The sequence below is a fragment of the Bombina bombina genome, chromosome 5 (assembly GCF_027579735.1).
Source record: "Bombina bombina isolate aBomBom1 chromosome 5, aBomBom1.pri, whole genome shotgun sequence".
Lineage (NCBI taxonomy): Eukaryota > Metazoa > Chordata > Amphibia > Anura > Bombinatoridae > Bombina > Bombina bombina.
The window spans coordinates 926,381,685-926,398,556 of record NC_069503.1 but is presented as its reverse complement, the minus strand read 5'-3'; the positions used below and the strand labels follow the sequence as shown (position 1 = coordinate 926,398,556).

At 38.9% G+C, this 16,872-nt stretch overlaps 1 protein-coding gene across 1 annotated transcript in view; it reads right to left on the bottom strand.

Moving 5' to 3' along the window:
- Positions 1–16,872, bottom strand: part of PREX2 (phosphatidylinositol-3,4,5-trisphosphate dependent Rac exchange factor 2) — a 689,594-nt gene that overhangs the window by 147,823 nt on the left and 524,899 nt on the right. The window contains exon 36 of the mRNA XM_053715101.1: positions 529–595. Coding sequence (XP_053571076.1) covers positions 529–595 — 67 coding nt within the window. The remainder of the gene's footprint in view (positions 1–528; positions 596–16,872) is intronic.

Genomic DNA, 16,872 nt, shown 5'->3' with positions numbered 1-16,872 from the left:
CTGTATATGTGTCACTGGTAGCAAAAGATGGAAAGTCATTTATTTGTATGCTACTTTCATCCAATGGATACAATCATCAGAATGGTTTAAACTCCAAAATTTAGAATGAGAATTTGTCCACCTTTTTAGTTTTTTTTTTTTTTATTAAATCACAAAAACCTTTAAAATCATACTTTGCTTACATCAAGTGGATTGCTAAGTGTTTTTCTCTGCAAAGCAAATAATATAGGATATTTTTCTCCCTGTGGCATTTGCTTTTATGGGTTCCTGTAAGTTATGTAGGTTAACGGAAGTTGATTCACCTGACTTTCACTGGTTTTAGAAACAGAGCCCAGTATCTTGTCTCAGACTCAAGATGTTGATGGATAAAATGCATTTGTATAAAAAGATCTAAGGCAGATAATCTTTTTTTTATTTGTCTTTCTTTATTTGACATCATATTATCATATTTATTGAAATTTTATATAATCATTTTTATACATATCAAATATGTTGTTTCCTTTGTAATGTAAATGACGTGTAATTTACCTTATCAATGAACGCTGCTTTAGATGTTGTATTTGGAGGCAGATTCGTCTTGTCCAAATAAAATGCCCTAAGGGAAAGACAATTAAATTAACAATCATTCTAATGGAAAAATAATGATGTTTAAGTGCTGGAAAAATATAGCAAAGCTGAGCAATGAAACATATTAAATAATGAAAGCTCTAGCTATCTATCTAATGAAACATTGGTTTGTCTGTCTATATATCTATCTATCCATTGATGTATATCTGTCTGTCTATCTATGCTAAATAGTGTAGAAATTCAGAAATTTAAGTCCCTTATCAAATGATATATTTTAATATTATATGACTATAATACGGGCCAATTTTTTTAAGTACTGCGGTCCCACCCCTTGCTCTCTCTCCCCCCTTTTTTTTGGTGCTCTCTCCCCCCTCTCTTTTGCACTCTCTCTCTCCCTCTTTTGCTCTCTCTCTCTCTCTACCATCTCTTTTGCTCTCTTTCTCTCTCTCCCCCTCTCTTTTGCTCTCTTTCTCTCCCCCTCTCTTTTTCTCTCTCTCCTCTCTTTTTTGCTCTCTCCCCTCTTTTTTGCACTCTCTCCCCTCTTTTTTGCTCTCTGTCCCCTCCCTCTTTTATGCTCTCTCTCCCTCTCTTTTGCTCTCTCTCTTCCTCTCTTTTGCTCACTCTCTCCCTCTCTTTTGCTCACTCTCTCCCTCTCTTTTGCTCACTCTCTCCCTCTCTTTTGATCACTCTCTCCCTCTCTTTTGATCACGCTCCTCCCTCTAATTTGTTCTCTCTCCCCCCCTCTATTTTGTTATATCTTCCCCCTCTCTTTTGCTCTCTCTCTCCCTCTCTTTTATGCTCTCTCGCCCTCTCTTTTGCTCTCTCTTCCTCTCTTTTGCTCCCTCTCTCCCTCTCTTTTGCTCTCTCTCCCCCCTCTATTTTGTTCTCTCTCCCCCCTCTATTTTGTTCTATCTTCCCCCTCTCTTTTGTTCTATCTTCCCCCTCTCTTTTGTTCTCTCTCCCCCTCTCTTTTGTTCTCTCTCCCCCTCTCTTTTGCTCTCTCTCTCCCCACTATTTTACTCTCTCTCCCCTCTTTTGCTCTCTCTCCCCCCTCTTTTGCTCTCTCTCCCCCCTCTTTTGCTCTCTCTCACCCCTCTTTTGCTCTCTCCCCTCTCGTTTGCTCTCTCCTCTCTCTTTTGCTCTCTCTCTCCCTCCTCTCTTTTGCTCTCTCTCTCTCTCTTCTCTCTCTTTTGCTCTCTCTCTCTCTCTCTCACTCCTCTCTTTTGCTCTCTCTCTCTCACTCCTCTCTTTTGCTCTCTCTCTCATTCCTCTCTTTTGCTCTCTCACTCCTCTATTTTGCTCTCTCTCTCCCCCTCTCTTTTGCTCTCTCTCTCCCCCTCTCTTTTGCTCTCTCTTCCACTCTCTTTTGCTCTCTCTCTCTCTACCCCTCTCTTTTGATCTCTCTCCCCCTCTATTTTGCTCTCTCTCCCCCTCTCTTTTGCTCTCTCTCTCTCTCTCTCTCTCTCTCTCTACCCCTTTCTTTTGCTCTCTCCTCTCTTTTGCTCTCTCTTCCCACTATTTTGCTCTCTCTCCCCATTATTTTGCTTTCTCCACTATTTTGCTCTCTCTCCCCCTCTTTTGCTCTCTCTCCCCCCTCTTTTGCTCTCTCTCCCCCCTCTTTTGCTCTCTCACCCTCTTTTGCTCTCTCCTCTCTCTTTTGCTCTCTCCTCTCTCTTTTGCTCTCTCTCCCTCCTCTATTTTGCTCTCTTTCTCTCCACTCTCTTTTGCTCTCTCTCTCACTCCTCTCTTTTGCTCTCTCTCTCACTCCTCTCCTTTGCTCTCTCTCTCCCCCTCTCTTTTGCTCTCTCTCTCCCCTTCTCTTTTGCTCTCTCTCCCCCTCTTTTTTGCTCTCTCTCCCCCTCTCTCTATCCCCCTCTCTTTTGCTCTCTCGCTCTCCTCTCTCTTTTGCTCTCTCTCTCACTCCTCTCTTTTGCTCTCTCTCTCACTCCTCTCTTTTGCTCTCTCTCTCACTCCTCTCTTTTGCTCTCTCTCTCACTCCTCTCATTTGCTCTCTCTCTCCCCCTCTCTTTTGCTCTCTCTCTCCCCTTCTCTTTTGCTCTCTCTCCCCCTCTTTTTTGCTCTCTCTCCCCCTCTCTCTATCCCCCTCTCTTTTGCTCTCTCGCTCTCCTCTCTCTTTTGCTCTCTCTCTCACTCCTCTCTTTTGCTCTCTCTCTCACTCCTCTCTTTTGCTCTCTCTCTTCCCCTCTCTTTTGCTCTCTCTCTCTTCCCCTCTCTTTTGCTCTCTCCCCCTCTCTGTTGCTCTCTCTCCCCCTCTCTGTTGCTCTCTCTCTCCCTCTCTCTTTTGCTCTCTCTCCCCCCTCTCTTTTGCTCTCTCTCTCCTCTCTTTTGCTCTCTCTCTCCTCTCTTTTGCTCTCTCTCCCCACTATTTTGCTCTCTCTCCCCACTCTTTTGCTCTCTCTCTTCACTATTTTGCTCTCCCTCCCCCCTCTTTTACTCTCCCCCCTATTTTGCTCTCTCACCCTTCGTTTGCTCTCTCCTCTCTCTTTTGCTCTCTCTCCCTCCTCTCTTTTGCTCTCTCTCTCTCTCCTCTCTCTTTTGCTCTCTCTCTCACTCCTCTCTTTTGCTCTCTCTCTCACTCCTCTATTTTGCTCTCTCACTCCTCTCTTTTGCTCTCTCTCTCCCCCTCTCTTTTGCTCTCTCTCTCCCCCTCTCTTTTGCTCTCCCTCTCCCCCTCTCTTTTCCTCTCTCTCTCCCCCTCTCTTTTGCTCTCTCTCTCCCTCTCTCTTTTGCTCTCTCTCTCCCACTCTCTTTTGCTCTCTCTCTCCCCCTCTCTTTTGCTCTCTCTCTCCCCCTCTCTTTTGCTCTCTCTCTCCCCCTCTCTTTTGCTCTCTCTCTCCCCCTCTCTTTTGCTCTCTCTCCCCACTATTTTACTCTCTCTCCCCCACTATTTTGCTCTCTCTCTCCAATATTTTGCTCTCTCTCCCCCCTCTTTTGTTCTCTCTCTGCCCTCTTTTGCTCTCTAATCTCTCTTTTGCTCTCTCCTCTAACTTTTGCTCTCTCTCCCTCCTCTCATTTGCTCTCTCTCTCTCACCTTTCTCTTTTGCTCTCTCTCTCACTCCTCTCTTTTGCTCTCTCACTCCTCTCTTTTGCTCTCTCTCTCCCCCTCTCTTTTGCTCTCCCTCTCCCCCTCTCTTTTCCTCTCTCTCTCCCCCTCTCTTTTGCTCTCTCTCTCCCCCACTATTTTGCTCCCTCTCCCCCTCTCTTTTGCTCTCTCTCTCCCCACTATATTGCTCTCTCTCCCCTCTCTTTTGCTCTCTCTCCCCTCTTTTGCTCTCTCTCCCCCCCTTTTGCTCTCTCTCCCACCTCTCTTTTGTTCTCTCGTCCTACTTTTGCTCTCTCCTCTCTCTTTTGCTCTCTCTATCCCCTTCTCTTTTGCTCTCTCTCCCTCCTCTCTTTTGCTCTCTCTCACTCCTCTCTTTTGCTTTCTCTCACTCCTCTCTTTTGCTCTCTCACTCCGCTCTTTTGCTCTCTCTCTCTCCCCCTCTCTTTTGCTCTCTCCCCCTCTCTTCTGCTCTCTCTCCCCCCCCCCCTCTCTTTTGCTCTCTCTCTCCCCTGCTCTTTTGCTCTCTCTATCCCCCTCTCTTTTGCTCTCTCTCCCCCTCCCCTCTCTTTTGCTCTCTCTCTCATCCCCTCTCTTTTGCTCTCTCTCTCTTTCCCCCCTCTCTTTTGTTCTCTCTTTCCCCCCTCTTTTGTTCTCTCTCTCCCTCCTCACTTTTGCTCTCTCTCTCTCTCCCCTCTCTTTTGCTCTCTCTCTCCCCCTCTCTTTTGTTCTCTCTCTCTCCCCCTCTCTTTTGTTCTCTCTCTCTCCCCCTCTCTTTTGCTCTCTCTCTATCTCTCTCCCCCTCTCTTTTTCTCTCTCTCTCTCCCCCTCTCTTTTGCTATCTCTCTCTCCCCCTCTCTTTTGTGCTCTCTCTTTCCCCCTCTCTTTTGCGCTCTTTCTCTCTTTCCCCCCTCTGTTTTGCTTTCTCTCTCCCTCCTCTCTTTTGCTCTCTCCCCTCTTTTGCTTTCTCCCCTCTGTTTTGCTTTCTCCCTAGTCCCTTCTGTTGCTTTCTCCCCCGCCCAGCCATGCCCATTCGTCATGCCTGCCGGCCATGCCCCTGTCACAACACGTCCGCTTAGTTACACTCCCATCATGGCATGCCCCGTCACGTCCGGTCACGCCCCCATAACAACATGCCCGGTCACGTCCCCATCAAAGCATGCCCGGCCACGCCCCCCTCATGACGCTCCCGCCCGGCCATGCCCCCTCCACGGCAGCTTCGAAAAACACTTTCTCTGCTGCTCAAGTCCAGGTATGTTTGTCCTCGCACAGTCTCTACTGCGCATGACTGAATCTGACAAACATACCTGGCCTTTTATTATATAGGATTATATTATGTGAATTGTATATAGTGTATGTGCACTATATGCTGTGTGTGTGTCTAGTGTATACATGTGTGTAGTATGTGCGTGTAGTGTGTACATAGTATGTGTGTGTGTGTGTGGGTCTAGTGTATATGTGTGTTATGTAGTGTGTGTACAGTGTATGTGTACTGTATGCTGTGTGTGTCTAGTGTATATGTGTGTGTAGTGTGTACATAGTATGTGTGTGTGTGTGTGTGGGTCTAGTGTATATGTGTGTTGTGTAGTGTGTGTACAGTGTATGTGTACTGTATGCTGTGTGTGTCTAGTGTATATGTGTGTGTAGTATGTGCATGTAGTGTGTACATAGTATGTGTGTGTCTAGTGTTTATGTGTGTAGTATGTGTGTAGTGTGTATACAGTGTATGCGCACAGTATGCTGTGTGTGCCTAGGGGGTGTGTGTGCTTTGTATGGCATCTACTAAGTTAATTAAAGGGACATTAAACATTATGAGGTTTTATAATAAATTGTTTAATTCTGTTTAGTACCAAAAACGTATTACAATATAATTTCAATATCTATTTTGTCCCTCTTTACCGTAATTTAACTCTATAAAGTGTGGGCTTTTCAGTTCCTGTTAAAAAAGGAAAAGCAGACGTCAGACTGCTATATTCCACATTGTCACTACCTAGCATACCTAGATAGGCTCAGAAACATGCACATGTATGTAGAAATATATGATAGCTGTCTGCAACCATGTACAACTGTTAGAAGCATTGTTGCAAACACTGTAGTGATATAGCTTTCAAGATACATCCTAACTCCTGAGCCTACCTATGTATTCTCTTCAACAATAGATACCAAGGGAATAGAGTAAATTTGACAACAGAAATATGAAAGTTTTTTTACATTTGTTCATGTTTCATTAATGACCATGATAAGTGTATAGAAAACCCTATTCTAAACAAATTATAAGAGGAAAAGTTGGGGGAAGCTGAAGCAATGTCCAATTAAAAACTGCCAACCCTATGTACTGTGCATGTGCATTTATCATACTTTCAATCATTTATTTTTCAATGTTTAGTAGTCATATTAACTAAGCAATTTCCAAAGTTTATCAGGCTGGATGATTCTTTCTTGTTCCTTTAAATAAAACCAACATTCTTCTGTACACCATCCATTTTATCATGTTGTTATGGGAAATATTTAAGTTATTAACCTGGCCCTTATATTTTGTTCAGTGCACTTCCTAGAACATTTACCAGAACATTTTTATGCACATAAGCTGATTTCAAAAGTACATTCAGTTAAATGATTTCTCAAACTTATTTGTACTGACAACATTAACAAAATAGATAAAGAAGAAGATGAATGATTCTCATTACAGCTAGAAACACATTTGACTCAAAGTAATGAACATTCCCCTTTTGTTTTACAATAATGAAATAACAAGTAGTTCATTCTTAACTCTAGTTTTGCTGATTTAAAATAAAGGGATCCCTGATGTATAGGGCTCTCCTCAGTTTATTGTACAAAACTAAAATAGCAGATAAATGAAAACTCCCATTAATTATTTTATGATTGCGACTAGCAGCATAAGTTAATGACCAAAAACAGTTAGGGCTAGATTATAAATGGAGCGCTAAATTATCGCGTGCCCATTAACAGGCACATTTTCCCGTTTGCAGGTGCGCTGTAGCAATTAGCGCTTATAAAATTAACCATTAGCCACCAAAATACAGTCAATTGTATTTTATTAAAAAATAAAGATAGCAGCATCTTTATTTTTTAACAAAATTACAGCACCAGGCAGTATTTTGGGGATAAAGTTGGTGCGAGTGGGGCATTAGAAAAAAATGGCACTGAAAGTGCCTTTACATTGCGGTCTATGGGAACTGTGTGTTCCTTGTAAATATATACAGTATGTATATGCTAATATACATATATATTTATGTGTTAATATGTGTATATACACATATAAACACATAAATATACAGTATATGTATATAATCATAAACATTTAAAATTACTGCCATTACTGCGCTATCTACCCCCTTCGCTGCACTGAAGTTCTGATGCCGTCTCTGTCGGCATCAGAATGAGGCTCCCATAGGAGCCTATAGAAGCACGCTCTTCTGATCGCAATGCTTCCCACTCAGCAATGAGAATGCTGTGAACTTGTAATACCAGAGCACAGAGACGGCATCAGAACCTAAGTGCAGCGAAGGTAATAAGTAGCGCAGCGATGGCAGGAAATATAAATATATATGTATATGATTATATACATATATATTTATGTGTTAATATGTGTATATATACACATAATAACACACAAATATATATGTATATAGACTGGAATGTAATGGCACTTTTCATTGCATAAAAAAAATATTTTAATTGCAAATAATACTGCTGCATCAATAATGCACTTTCTACTTAAAGGGGCAATGTACTCCAGAATTTGTATTGTTTAAAAAGATAGATAATCCCTTTATTACCTGTTTCCCAGTTTTGCATAACCAACACGGTTATATTAACCCCTTAACAACCAAGGACATGCCAGGCACGTCCTACAAAAAAGTGGTAGTTAAGGACCAAGGCACGTCTTCTGTGGTTTCAAGCGCTGGAAGCCCTCTCTGCATTGGCCAGCGACGGTGCTGATCGTTAGTGGGTGGGAGGGATATGAGGGAGGTGGGTAGGTGGCTCATAGCTGGAGCAATTTCTGTTCCTGTGCGGCATATGTCTGGAGCGCCCGAGGGGGGGCTGCACAGATTTAAAGGCAGGAGGGAGAGGGAAGGAGGAAGAAAGAAGGAGAGAGAGGGAGGGAGGAATAACTTTTGGGAAAGGGATCTAGGAGGGGTAGGGTATTGAGGGGGGCAGCTACACTACAGAAAAAAATGGCTTTTTTTTTATTTAAAAAAAAGACTAAAATTTAGCAAACTGGGTACTGGCAGACAGCTGCAAGTACCCAAGATGGTGGCAAAAAGGTAGAGGGGGAGGGTTATAGAGCTGTTTGGGGGGATCAGGGAGGTTGGGGGCTAAGGGGGATCCAACACTGCAGTATATATATATAAATAAAGCCTTTTATTTTAGTAAAGGCAGACTTTGTGCCACTACTTAAGATGGCGGTGACAATTGTGAGGTGGGGAGGGTTATTTGAGGGGGGTCAGGGAGGGATTAGGGGGTGGGATGTGTAAGGTGGGAGGCTGATCTCTACACTAAGGCTAAAATTAACCTTACAAGCTACCTAATTAACCCCTTCACTGCTGGGCATAATACAAGTGTGGTGCTCAGCAGCATTTAGCGGCCTTCGAATTACCAAAAAGCAATGCCAAAGCCATATCTGCTATTTCTGAACAAAGAGGATCCCAGAGAAGCATTTACAACCATTTGTGCCATAATTGCAAAAGCTGTTTGTAAATAATTTCATTGAGAAAAAGTTACCGATTTGTTTTATTTGATCGAATTTGACGGTGAAGCAGTGGCATGAAATATACCAAAATGGGCCTAGATCAATACTTTGGGTTGTCTACTACACTACACTTAAGCTAAAATGAACCCTACAAGCTACCTACAAACTACCTAATTAGCCCCTTCACTACTGGGCATAATACAAGTGTGGTGCGCTGCAGCATTTAGCAGCCTTCTAATTACCAAAAAGTAACACCATCAATTTCTGCTATTTTTGAACAAAGGGAATCCCAGAGACGCATTTACAACCATTTATGCCATAATTACACAATCTGTTTGTAAATAATTTCAGTGAGAAAAGTTTTTGAAAAAGTTAACGATTTTTTTTATTTGATCGCATTTGGCAGTGAAATGGTGGCATGAAATATACCAAAATGGGCATAGATACCAAAATGGGCCTAGTATTACTTTGGTCAAGGGATATTCAGGGATTTCTAACAGATATCAGTGTCCCAATGTAACTATCGCTAATTTTGAAGAAAAAAAAATGGTTTGGAAATAGCAAAGTGATACTTGTATTTATTGCCCTATAACTTGCAAAAAAAGCAAAGAACATGTAAACATTGGGTATTTCTAAACTCAGGACAAAATTTAGAAACTATTTAGCATCAGTGTTTTTTGGTGGTTGTAGATGTGTAACAGATTTTGGGGGTCAAAGTTAGAAAAAGTGTGTTTTTTCATCATGTTTTATAAATAATTTTTATAGTAAATTATGATATGATGAAAATAATGGTATCTTTAGAAAGTCCATTTAATGGCAAAAAATAGTATATGATATGTATGGGTACAGTTAATGAGTAAGAGGAAAATTACAGATAAACACAAATACAGCAGAAATGTAAAAATAGCCCTGCTCCTTAACAGTAAGAAAATTGAAAAGTGCTGTGGTCACTACGGAGTTAATATACTTTTTACCTCTGTGATTACCTTGTATCTACGGCTCTGCAGACTGCCCCCATATTTCAGTTCTTTTGACAGACTTGCATTTTAGCCAATCAGTCCCTCTCGTAAGTAATTCCACTTGCGTGAGCACAATGTTATTTATATGAAACACATGAACTAAAATCCTCTAGCTGTGAAAAACTGTCAAATGCATTCAGATATGAGGCAGCCTTCAAGGGCTTAGGAATTGGCATATGAGCCTACCTAGGTTTAGCTTTCAACTAAGAATACCAAGAGAACAAAGCAAATTTGATGCTAAAGGTGAATTGGAAAGTTGCTCTATCTGAATCATACAAGTTTAATTTTTACTAGACTGTTCCTGTAAGCTTTAGCTGACAGGCCCTTTCTTCTAATGCTAATTGGCTGAAAGGTACACTTCCTATTAATTCTTACTGGTTAATAGGTACTTATAAGTACCTGGAAGCCAATCAACAATGATAATGGTATATTGGTTATATTTTCAGACAAAAAAAAGTGTCAACAGGTTTAAATGCTACTAGAAATAAGCTATTCTGGGTGTTGCTATTTTTCTGCCACATTTTTAAATTTCAAACAGTTACCTTCAGCTTCTCTATATATTCTGACTTTCTTGTCCCTTTAAAGGGACAAACTCAGAATGCATGTACCTTTAAACATTCAGGACTTAGTGCATACAATTTAAAATAAAAACAACTTACCAAGTAATTTCTTTTATTAAATGTGTGCATCCTTGTTCTTATAATCCATTGTTGAAACATAGCTTCATTCCATGAGAGCATATTTAAATATGCTCAAAAGCATGCATGTGGCTTTAACTCTATATGGCAGCAATGTTTGCATCAATTTATGAAATAATTTATGAAAATTAATAAAGGGAGCCCACCTTCAGGTGGAAGGTTATTTAATAAATTGTTAGATTTAAGGGTGGGGGGGCGACAAAAATTGCTCAACAAGCGTGAGATGTTTTGGATATTCAAATAACGTACAAGGGTATCATTATGTTTGAATTCTGAATCTGACCTAATTAATTATTAGAAATAACTTGGTGTACCTGCATTTACGTATCTAATTTAGGATAACCTAGACAGTTACCCAAAAATGTAATTATATATATATATATCTATATATATATATATATATATATAGCTGCACAGTATAATATGATATCGAAACATATGAAGATGTGAAGCATCATCTCTGAATGGGATTTGTTCTAAAATATGGTGCTTTATTCTTATTGTACTCTTTTTATATATTTGATTCACATGTCATTATATTAATTTAGTAGCGGTTTGTGAGGTATGCTGTTATTTTAATTACGTTTGTGATGTCATATCTACCAACCAATTATGTATGGACATGTGTAGAAACAAGCCATGACTACAGCTAACACCGAAATGTGTTGGCTTTATTGACATGCACAACCATTGTTGGATAAGCCCTCTGCTATACTTTTAATTCTAATAAGCAATGAAAGCTAAGTTTTAAGCATTTAAGCCCGGTTGTGGAAATTTCTATTTTTGTAATGACTGTAAAGGACATTGTAGTATTCATCTGGCATAAAACTTTATGCCAGATGAATACAACAGTAAGCTGTGAGCGTATCTTTGGCTGTGTTTAAAGGGACAGTCTACAATATAATTTTTATTGTTTTAAAAGATAGATAATCCCTTTATTATCCATTCCCCAGTTTTGCATAACCAACACAGTTATATTAATATACTTTTTACCTCTGTTACTACCTTGTATCTAAGCATCTTCTGACAGCCCCCTGATCACATGACTGTGACTAATGAAATTCTATTGAGTTGCATTTAGTACTGTGTTGTGCTAACTCTTAAATAACCTGGGCGTGAACACATTGTTATCTATATGGCTCACATGAACTATCAGGCTTCTGTTGTGAAAAGCAAATACAAAACCATGTGATTAAGAGGCTCTTAATAGAGCCTTTGAAACAGGCAGAAATTTAGAGGTAGAAATGTTATAAAGTATATTAATCTAACAATGTTGGTTCTGCAAAGCTGTGGAATGGGTAGTAAAGGAATTATCTATCTTTTTAAACAATAACAATTTTTGTGTAGACTGTCCCTTTAACCACATAGCATTTACAAAAGATGCTACATTAAATATAAACAACTTCAATTATTTTTTTTATTCTGTAGAATGTCTCTTAAAAATATGAGTCCCTCTCAAAAAATCTTTTGAAGCCTTTTCTTTGTTAAATGTGGTAAGGAAATTCCATCTTTTCCAGTTGTGCTTGCATATACCATCTCAGGGCTAGATTATGAGTAGAGCGCAAATTATGGCTCCCGCTTGTGCGTTAACTTCACTAGAAGTAAGCTTTTTACGCACGTGTTACAAGTTATAAGTAAAAAGTGTGTACACGAGTGCTAACCCAACACATGCAAAAAGCCAAACTTCGAATATTGCGAATGCGTTAATGTATTCCCCCATAAACTTCAATGGAGCACGAAAAGTGGAAAAAACCTGAATACCCATACTTGCATGCAAACACAATCATGTTTAACCAAGTGTGTTAACCAGACATGAGATATGAATATTTCACGTTCAATGGTCTTCAAATAGCAGAATGTTCTATTTATTCTTTTATATATATATATATATATATATACTGTTATTATATATAGGTATAGCTATATATAGGAATATCTATTTTAAAAACACTTAGAACATAGAATGTGACATATTTACAATACAAGCCCTTTGACTGCCTTTTTTTCACCTGATACCTCATATCTTTGAGGCTTTAAAACATTTTTATGCAATGTTTTTTTAAAATATTTTTTATTAGCTAGTGTGTTTATGAGTGTAACGGTATAATGTATTTTTGATGTGTTCTGCGCAACTTTTTACTCGAGCATAACAGTGAACCAGAGCTCTGAAGTTGCACTAACCTGATGAGCGTTAGATTCAAATTCGTTCAAGTGAACGAGTTTATTTTAAACTCGTAATACGTGCGCTATTTCCAACAAAAGTTAGCGCTCGTAATCTAGCAAATTTCTATTAAAGGTATACTGAAGTCATAATTAAACTTTCAGGATTTAGACAGAGAATGGAATTTTAAACAATTTTCCAATTTACTTCTGTTATCAAAATGTACACATTCTTTTTATATGCACAGTTTCACAGACACCAGCTCCTACTGAGCATGAGCAAGAGTACAGTGTCTGTGATTAGCTAATGGCTGCCACATGATACTGGGGGCAGGGAATGAAAGGAATTTTTAAAAACTTCAGAATAAAATCTACTGCTCTTTTGAAATCCAGAGTAAGTGCTATTGCATTGTCTTGTTATGCATTTGCTGGTTATGCAATTCTACTTTACTAAGTACTAAAATCAGGAATTCCACTACGTTTTCATCAGTTAATTAAGAAATGATAGCAGTAATGTACGTTTTTGTCAGTTAATTTCCTAAGTAAATAGCGTTTCATAGTATAATTTGAAAAACATGACAGCAACTTTAAGTATTTGAACTTTGTTTAAACATGGCACATAAGCAAAATGAGTTCAAAATTAACAACATATTCCTAACGAATACTAATAATCTTTAATTCATAGCATTTTTGTCCAGACATACAAACTAGCTTTATTATTATAAGAAAGTTCATCCTGAATATGTCAGATCGTGAAAAGCTGTGGACAGCACATACAATTCCAAAGCACTTCACTTAATTACTGAGAACTTGCTTTTCTATTTAATCAAGTTTTATAAGGAAATCCTAATGGGAATATTGGCAACATTCCAGTATTGAACAGTGTACTTTACAGACCAAGACTGGAGTCTTATTGGTTTTCATAAAAGAAAAAAAAAAGCAGTGTAATAATTCTTCACCAAAGGTAATCACTCAGCTTATTGTAAATGGATCCATGATTCAATTTACTTTAGGCATTTAAAAACATTTATGTTTATTATGCTTTTATTTTAAGAATATGTGATTCTCTTAATGGCATGTGAATAAATGTGGCGAGACAGACTTCAGGAATCTGGATCCTAAAGGGACATTAAAACCAATATTAAATCCCCCATAAAATACTATATTAGGCAACAAGACAATAAACATTTGATAATTTCCCTGCTTTATTTATTTTATCTCTGTAAATAGGTTGTTTTTTTCACTCTGTTGCGCATACTGCTTATTTAAATATTAAGCATTTTTCCAGTACTGGTTCATTGCTACACTACAATTGCATATTTATTTATATATATCTACAAATGTAGGAAGGATATCAGGTAAACACACTAAAGATGATTTTAATGTCTTACTCCTGAAATGCGCTGAACCCCAAACCAAGCAAAATAAAGTTTTAGTTCCTCTAAATATGTATTTTTAATGTAGCCCATTCATTATAAAGTATTATGTAAATGAACATGGAAGTCAAAAGGGAGAGTCCAAGCAAAAATTGAAATATACATCAGTGCATTTTTATTCCTATTAAAATTACAATATATTTGTGGGGGGGGCGGGTCCGAACACCGACCAAGATGGCTGCTTTTAACTTTAGCTGAATCCGGGAGCTGATAGATCCGTTGCCTATCGCTTCACAAACTTAAAATCCAAGCCTGGAATTACAACTGTCCTGCAGATTAATATCTGAAAAACGGATTTCTGTGCTTTTTAACTTTGAATTCCAGCCAAGCAGACCGGAATAGATGAGGAACGCAGCGGAGGCCTAGCAACAGACCTGGCTCCTCATTTACCCTCCCTGAGTCCTGATGTGTCAGGAATAACAGCCGTGTGTGCTGTCTAGATCTATTGATACGTAGCTGCTGAAATGCTATGGCAGTAACTGTCTTTTTCACCCATGGACATATGTATTTATAGGTAACGGTGCTATTGTGGAGTGGGATACGCACTACCTCTACTGTCACCCAGATATTTCGCTACTACCTACAATATCCTGTGGTGTATATCAGGGATCAATTGCTCCAGCATGAAGCCGGCTATATGTCTTGTAGAGGAGCTGTGTAGCCTCTTTGATGCTTTTCAGGCTGAATGTATAGAACAGTTACGAATGGCCTATATTAAACCTGAGGTCGACAAGGCTGATCTACAAACAGCCCACTCTCCGATGAAAGGGCCCCAGCATCAGCTGCCTGCATTCTATAATGGCCCGCAAAAACAAGGAGATGGGGACATGTGTTTGTCTGGGCGGACCGTTATTCCTGATTATGCTGCCAGTACAAGTAAAGAGAAGGTCGATAGGGCTAACCAGAGAGTCGCTGACCACATGGCGCTAAATCACATCTCGCCTCTGACAGGGGAAATGGATTTCAACACTACATGCCGCTCAGCTCACAAATCCATTTATTTGGCAGTCATGTTGAAACACGCTCAAATATGCAACCCACCTGCTGGGGTTAAAGCCCTGAGAGGTGAACGGACACTGGGTTTACAACTTTCCTCACATTGCCTGTTACAATCCACGGAAGTTAGCACTGGGGTAAGGCCCTTGCGGTCTCCAACTGAGGCATCTGCCGTCCGAAATGCTGTTACTGTGAGTTGCTTAGCTTGCAGAATAGGTATAGGCTGAACAAAACTCTTAACGGTGTATTAATGTGGACATAATATCGGACCTTCCTGGGAGAACCTCTACTTAGCTTCAAGACTTATAGTTTGGTTTACGGTTATACATTGCGTACTGCTTACACTTGCCCACTATATATTTATACTTTGGTGTAATTTTATTTTATGTTTAGAAGGTGGGTTTATGGGATTTTGGTTCATACCTGTTTGCTTTTACTAGGGAGCTTGTTTTCATATACAGATGCTTATAGTTCACACTCTTAACGTCACCGTGTGACTTCAAATACAGAAGCTTGTTATTTTAATTAGGCAAATAATAAGTCATAAGCAGGGATACTTAGAGATGTAATAGATGGCTATTTGAAAGAACTGTATTCTGATTTCCCATGATGTTGCACTATATTATATGCTGCAGTGTTATAGCATTCCATATTAGTTAGACTATGTCACACCGTTAGAATAATATAACACCCCACAGACTATTAGCTTACAAAGCCTCATAGACCTCTCTCACCCCCCTCTGGAGGTGTGGGCAATAAATTATGGCCATATAAGTTCCCAAAGGCCCTGCATCTTTGTGCCTAGTAATTAATACCACAGTCTGCTAGGACTTAATTATATACTGCAATCAGTAACCCTACTTAATTTTATTACATGTACCCCTTGAACATCAATACAGCCCAGATGTTAGTGCTAGTTGATAATAGTATGTGTCACACCCTTTGCCTGTTATAAATTGAGTTTTCTGTATGCTAGACTATAACTATGATGTATGCTCTCCTATCTGTTGAAATTTCATTTCAACCCACATGTAATTTAGCTAATTTTATATATGTCTATGTTTAGTTTTATAAAGGCCCAAAAGTGGTCTCATATTTTCCACCCTTTGTTGTTTATCTCCATAAGGGTTCAGGGGTCCAAGAGAGGCCCAGCTGGTTCTGAACAAAAAGACAGAAAAATTAGGTTTTTACATTTTGGAATGCCATAAAGCTAATTTCTATTTGTAATAGACTATAAATGTGCCATACCCATATATTATCATTATCTAGTTTTTACCTGTACTAGACCATAAGTATGGAACATGTATACAATTTTTACCATCTCTTTATATGTTTGTCTACTTCACAATCCCTTCCCTTAAAACAAAAAATAAGATTCGCTAATTGAGACCCATGAGTGGTCTTGTACTGTTTTCAGTTACCTTCTTTACTGATTATCTTTATATCTTTTCAGGTCCAAGAGTGGCCTTATAGCTCTTTAGAGGGTATATAGTCTGATAGGCATAGCTTACTTGTTTGATCTCACAAATGTTTATAACTTGCTATCTTGGAATCATTTATTTGTATAATATGTATTGATATTTCACTATTGTATGCCTTACCGTGAATCTTAATAAAACTATTTAAGAAAAGAAAAAAAAAAAATTACAATATATTTGTATAAACAAAAAACGTCTAATGAATGATATCACTATTTTTAGTGTGCATGTGAAAAATATCTAAATATGTTTCATGCAGCTGCATTTTAAAGACCTGGTGGTGTTGCTGGTGCATAAAGCATATTTAGATATGCTTCATGTGCTCACTCACAATATTGATATTAGAGTACAGAGAATATAGAGTACAGATAATATAGAGAGATGTATAGAGCATGAGTGTGTTGTGCACTATAGGGCAGCAGTGTTTACAACAGTGTATAACATTGCTACAAATATTGTTGCAAACACCACCACCATAGACAGCTAAAGACACATGCACGCTCCTGCACTCTTATAAGCCTGCCTGGGTTTACTCTTGAACAAGGGATACTAAGAGAACAAAGGAAATTTGATAATGGAAGCAAATTCAAATGTTTAAAATAACATGCTCAATCTGAATCATGAAAGTTGAAAGGGTCAATCTAGACCCAGAACTTATTCTTTATTGCTTATTGTTACATACCAGACAAACATCTTGCAACTGGCTTTACGCAATAAGCTTGTAAAAAGTACATGAAACTTTT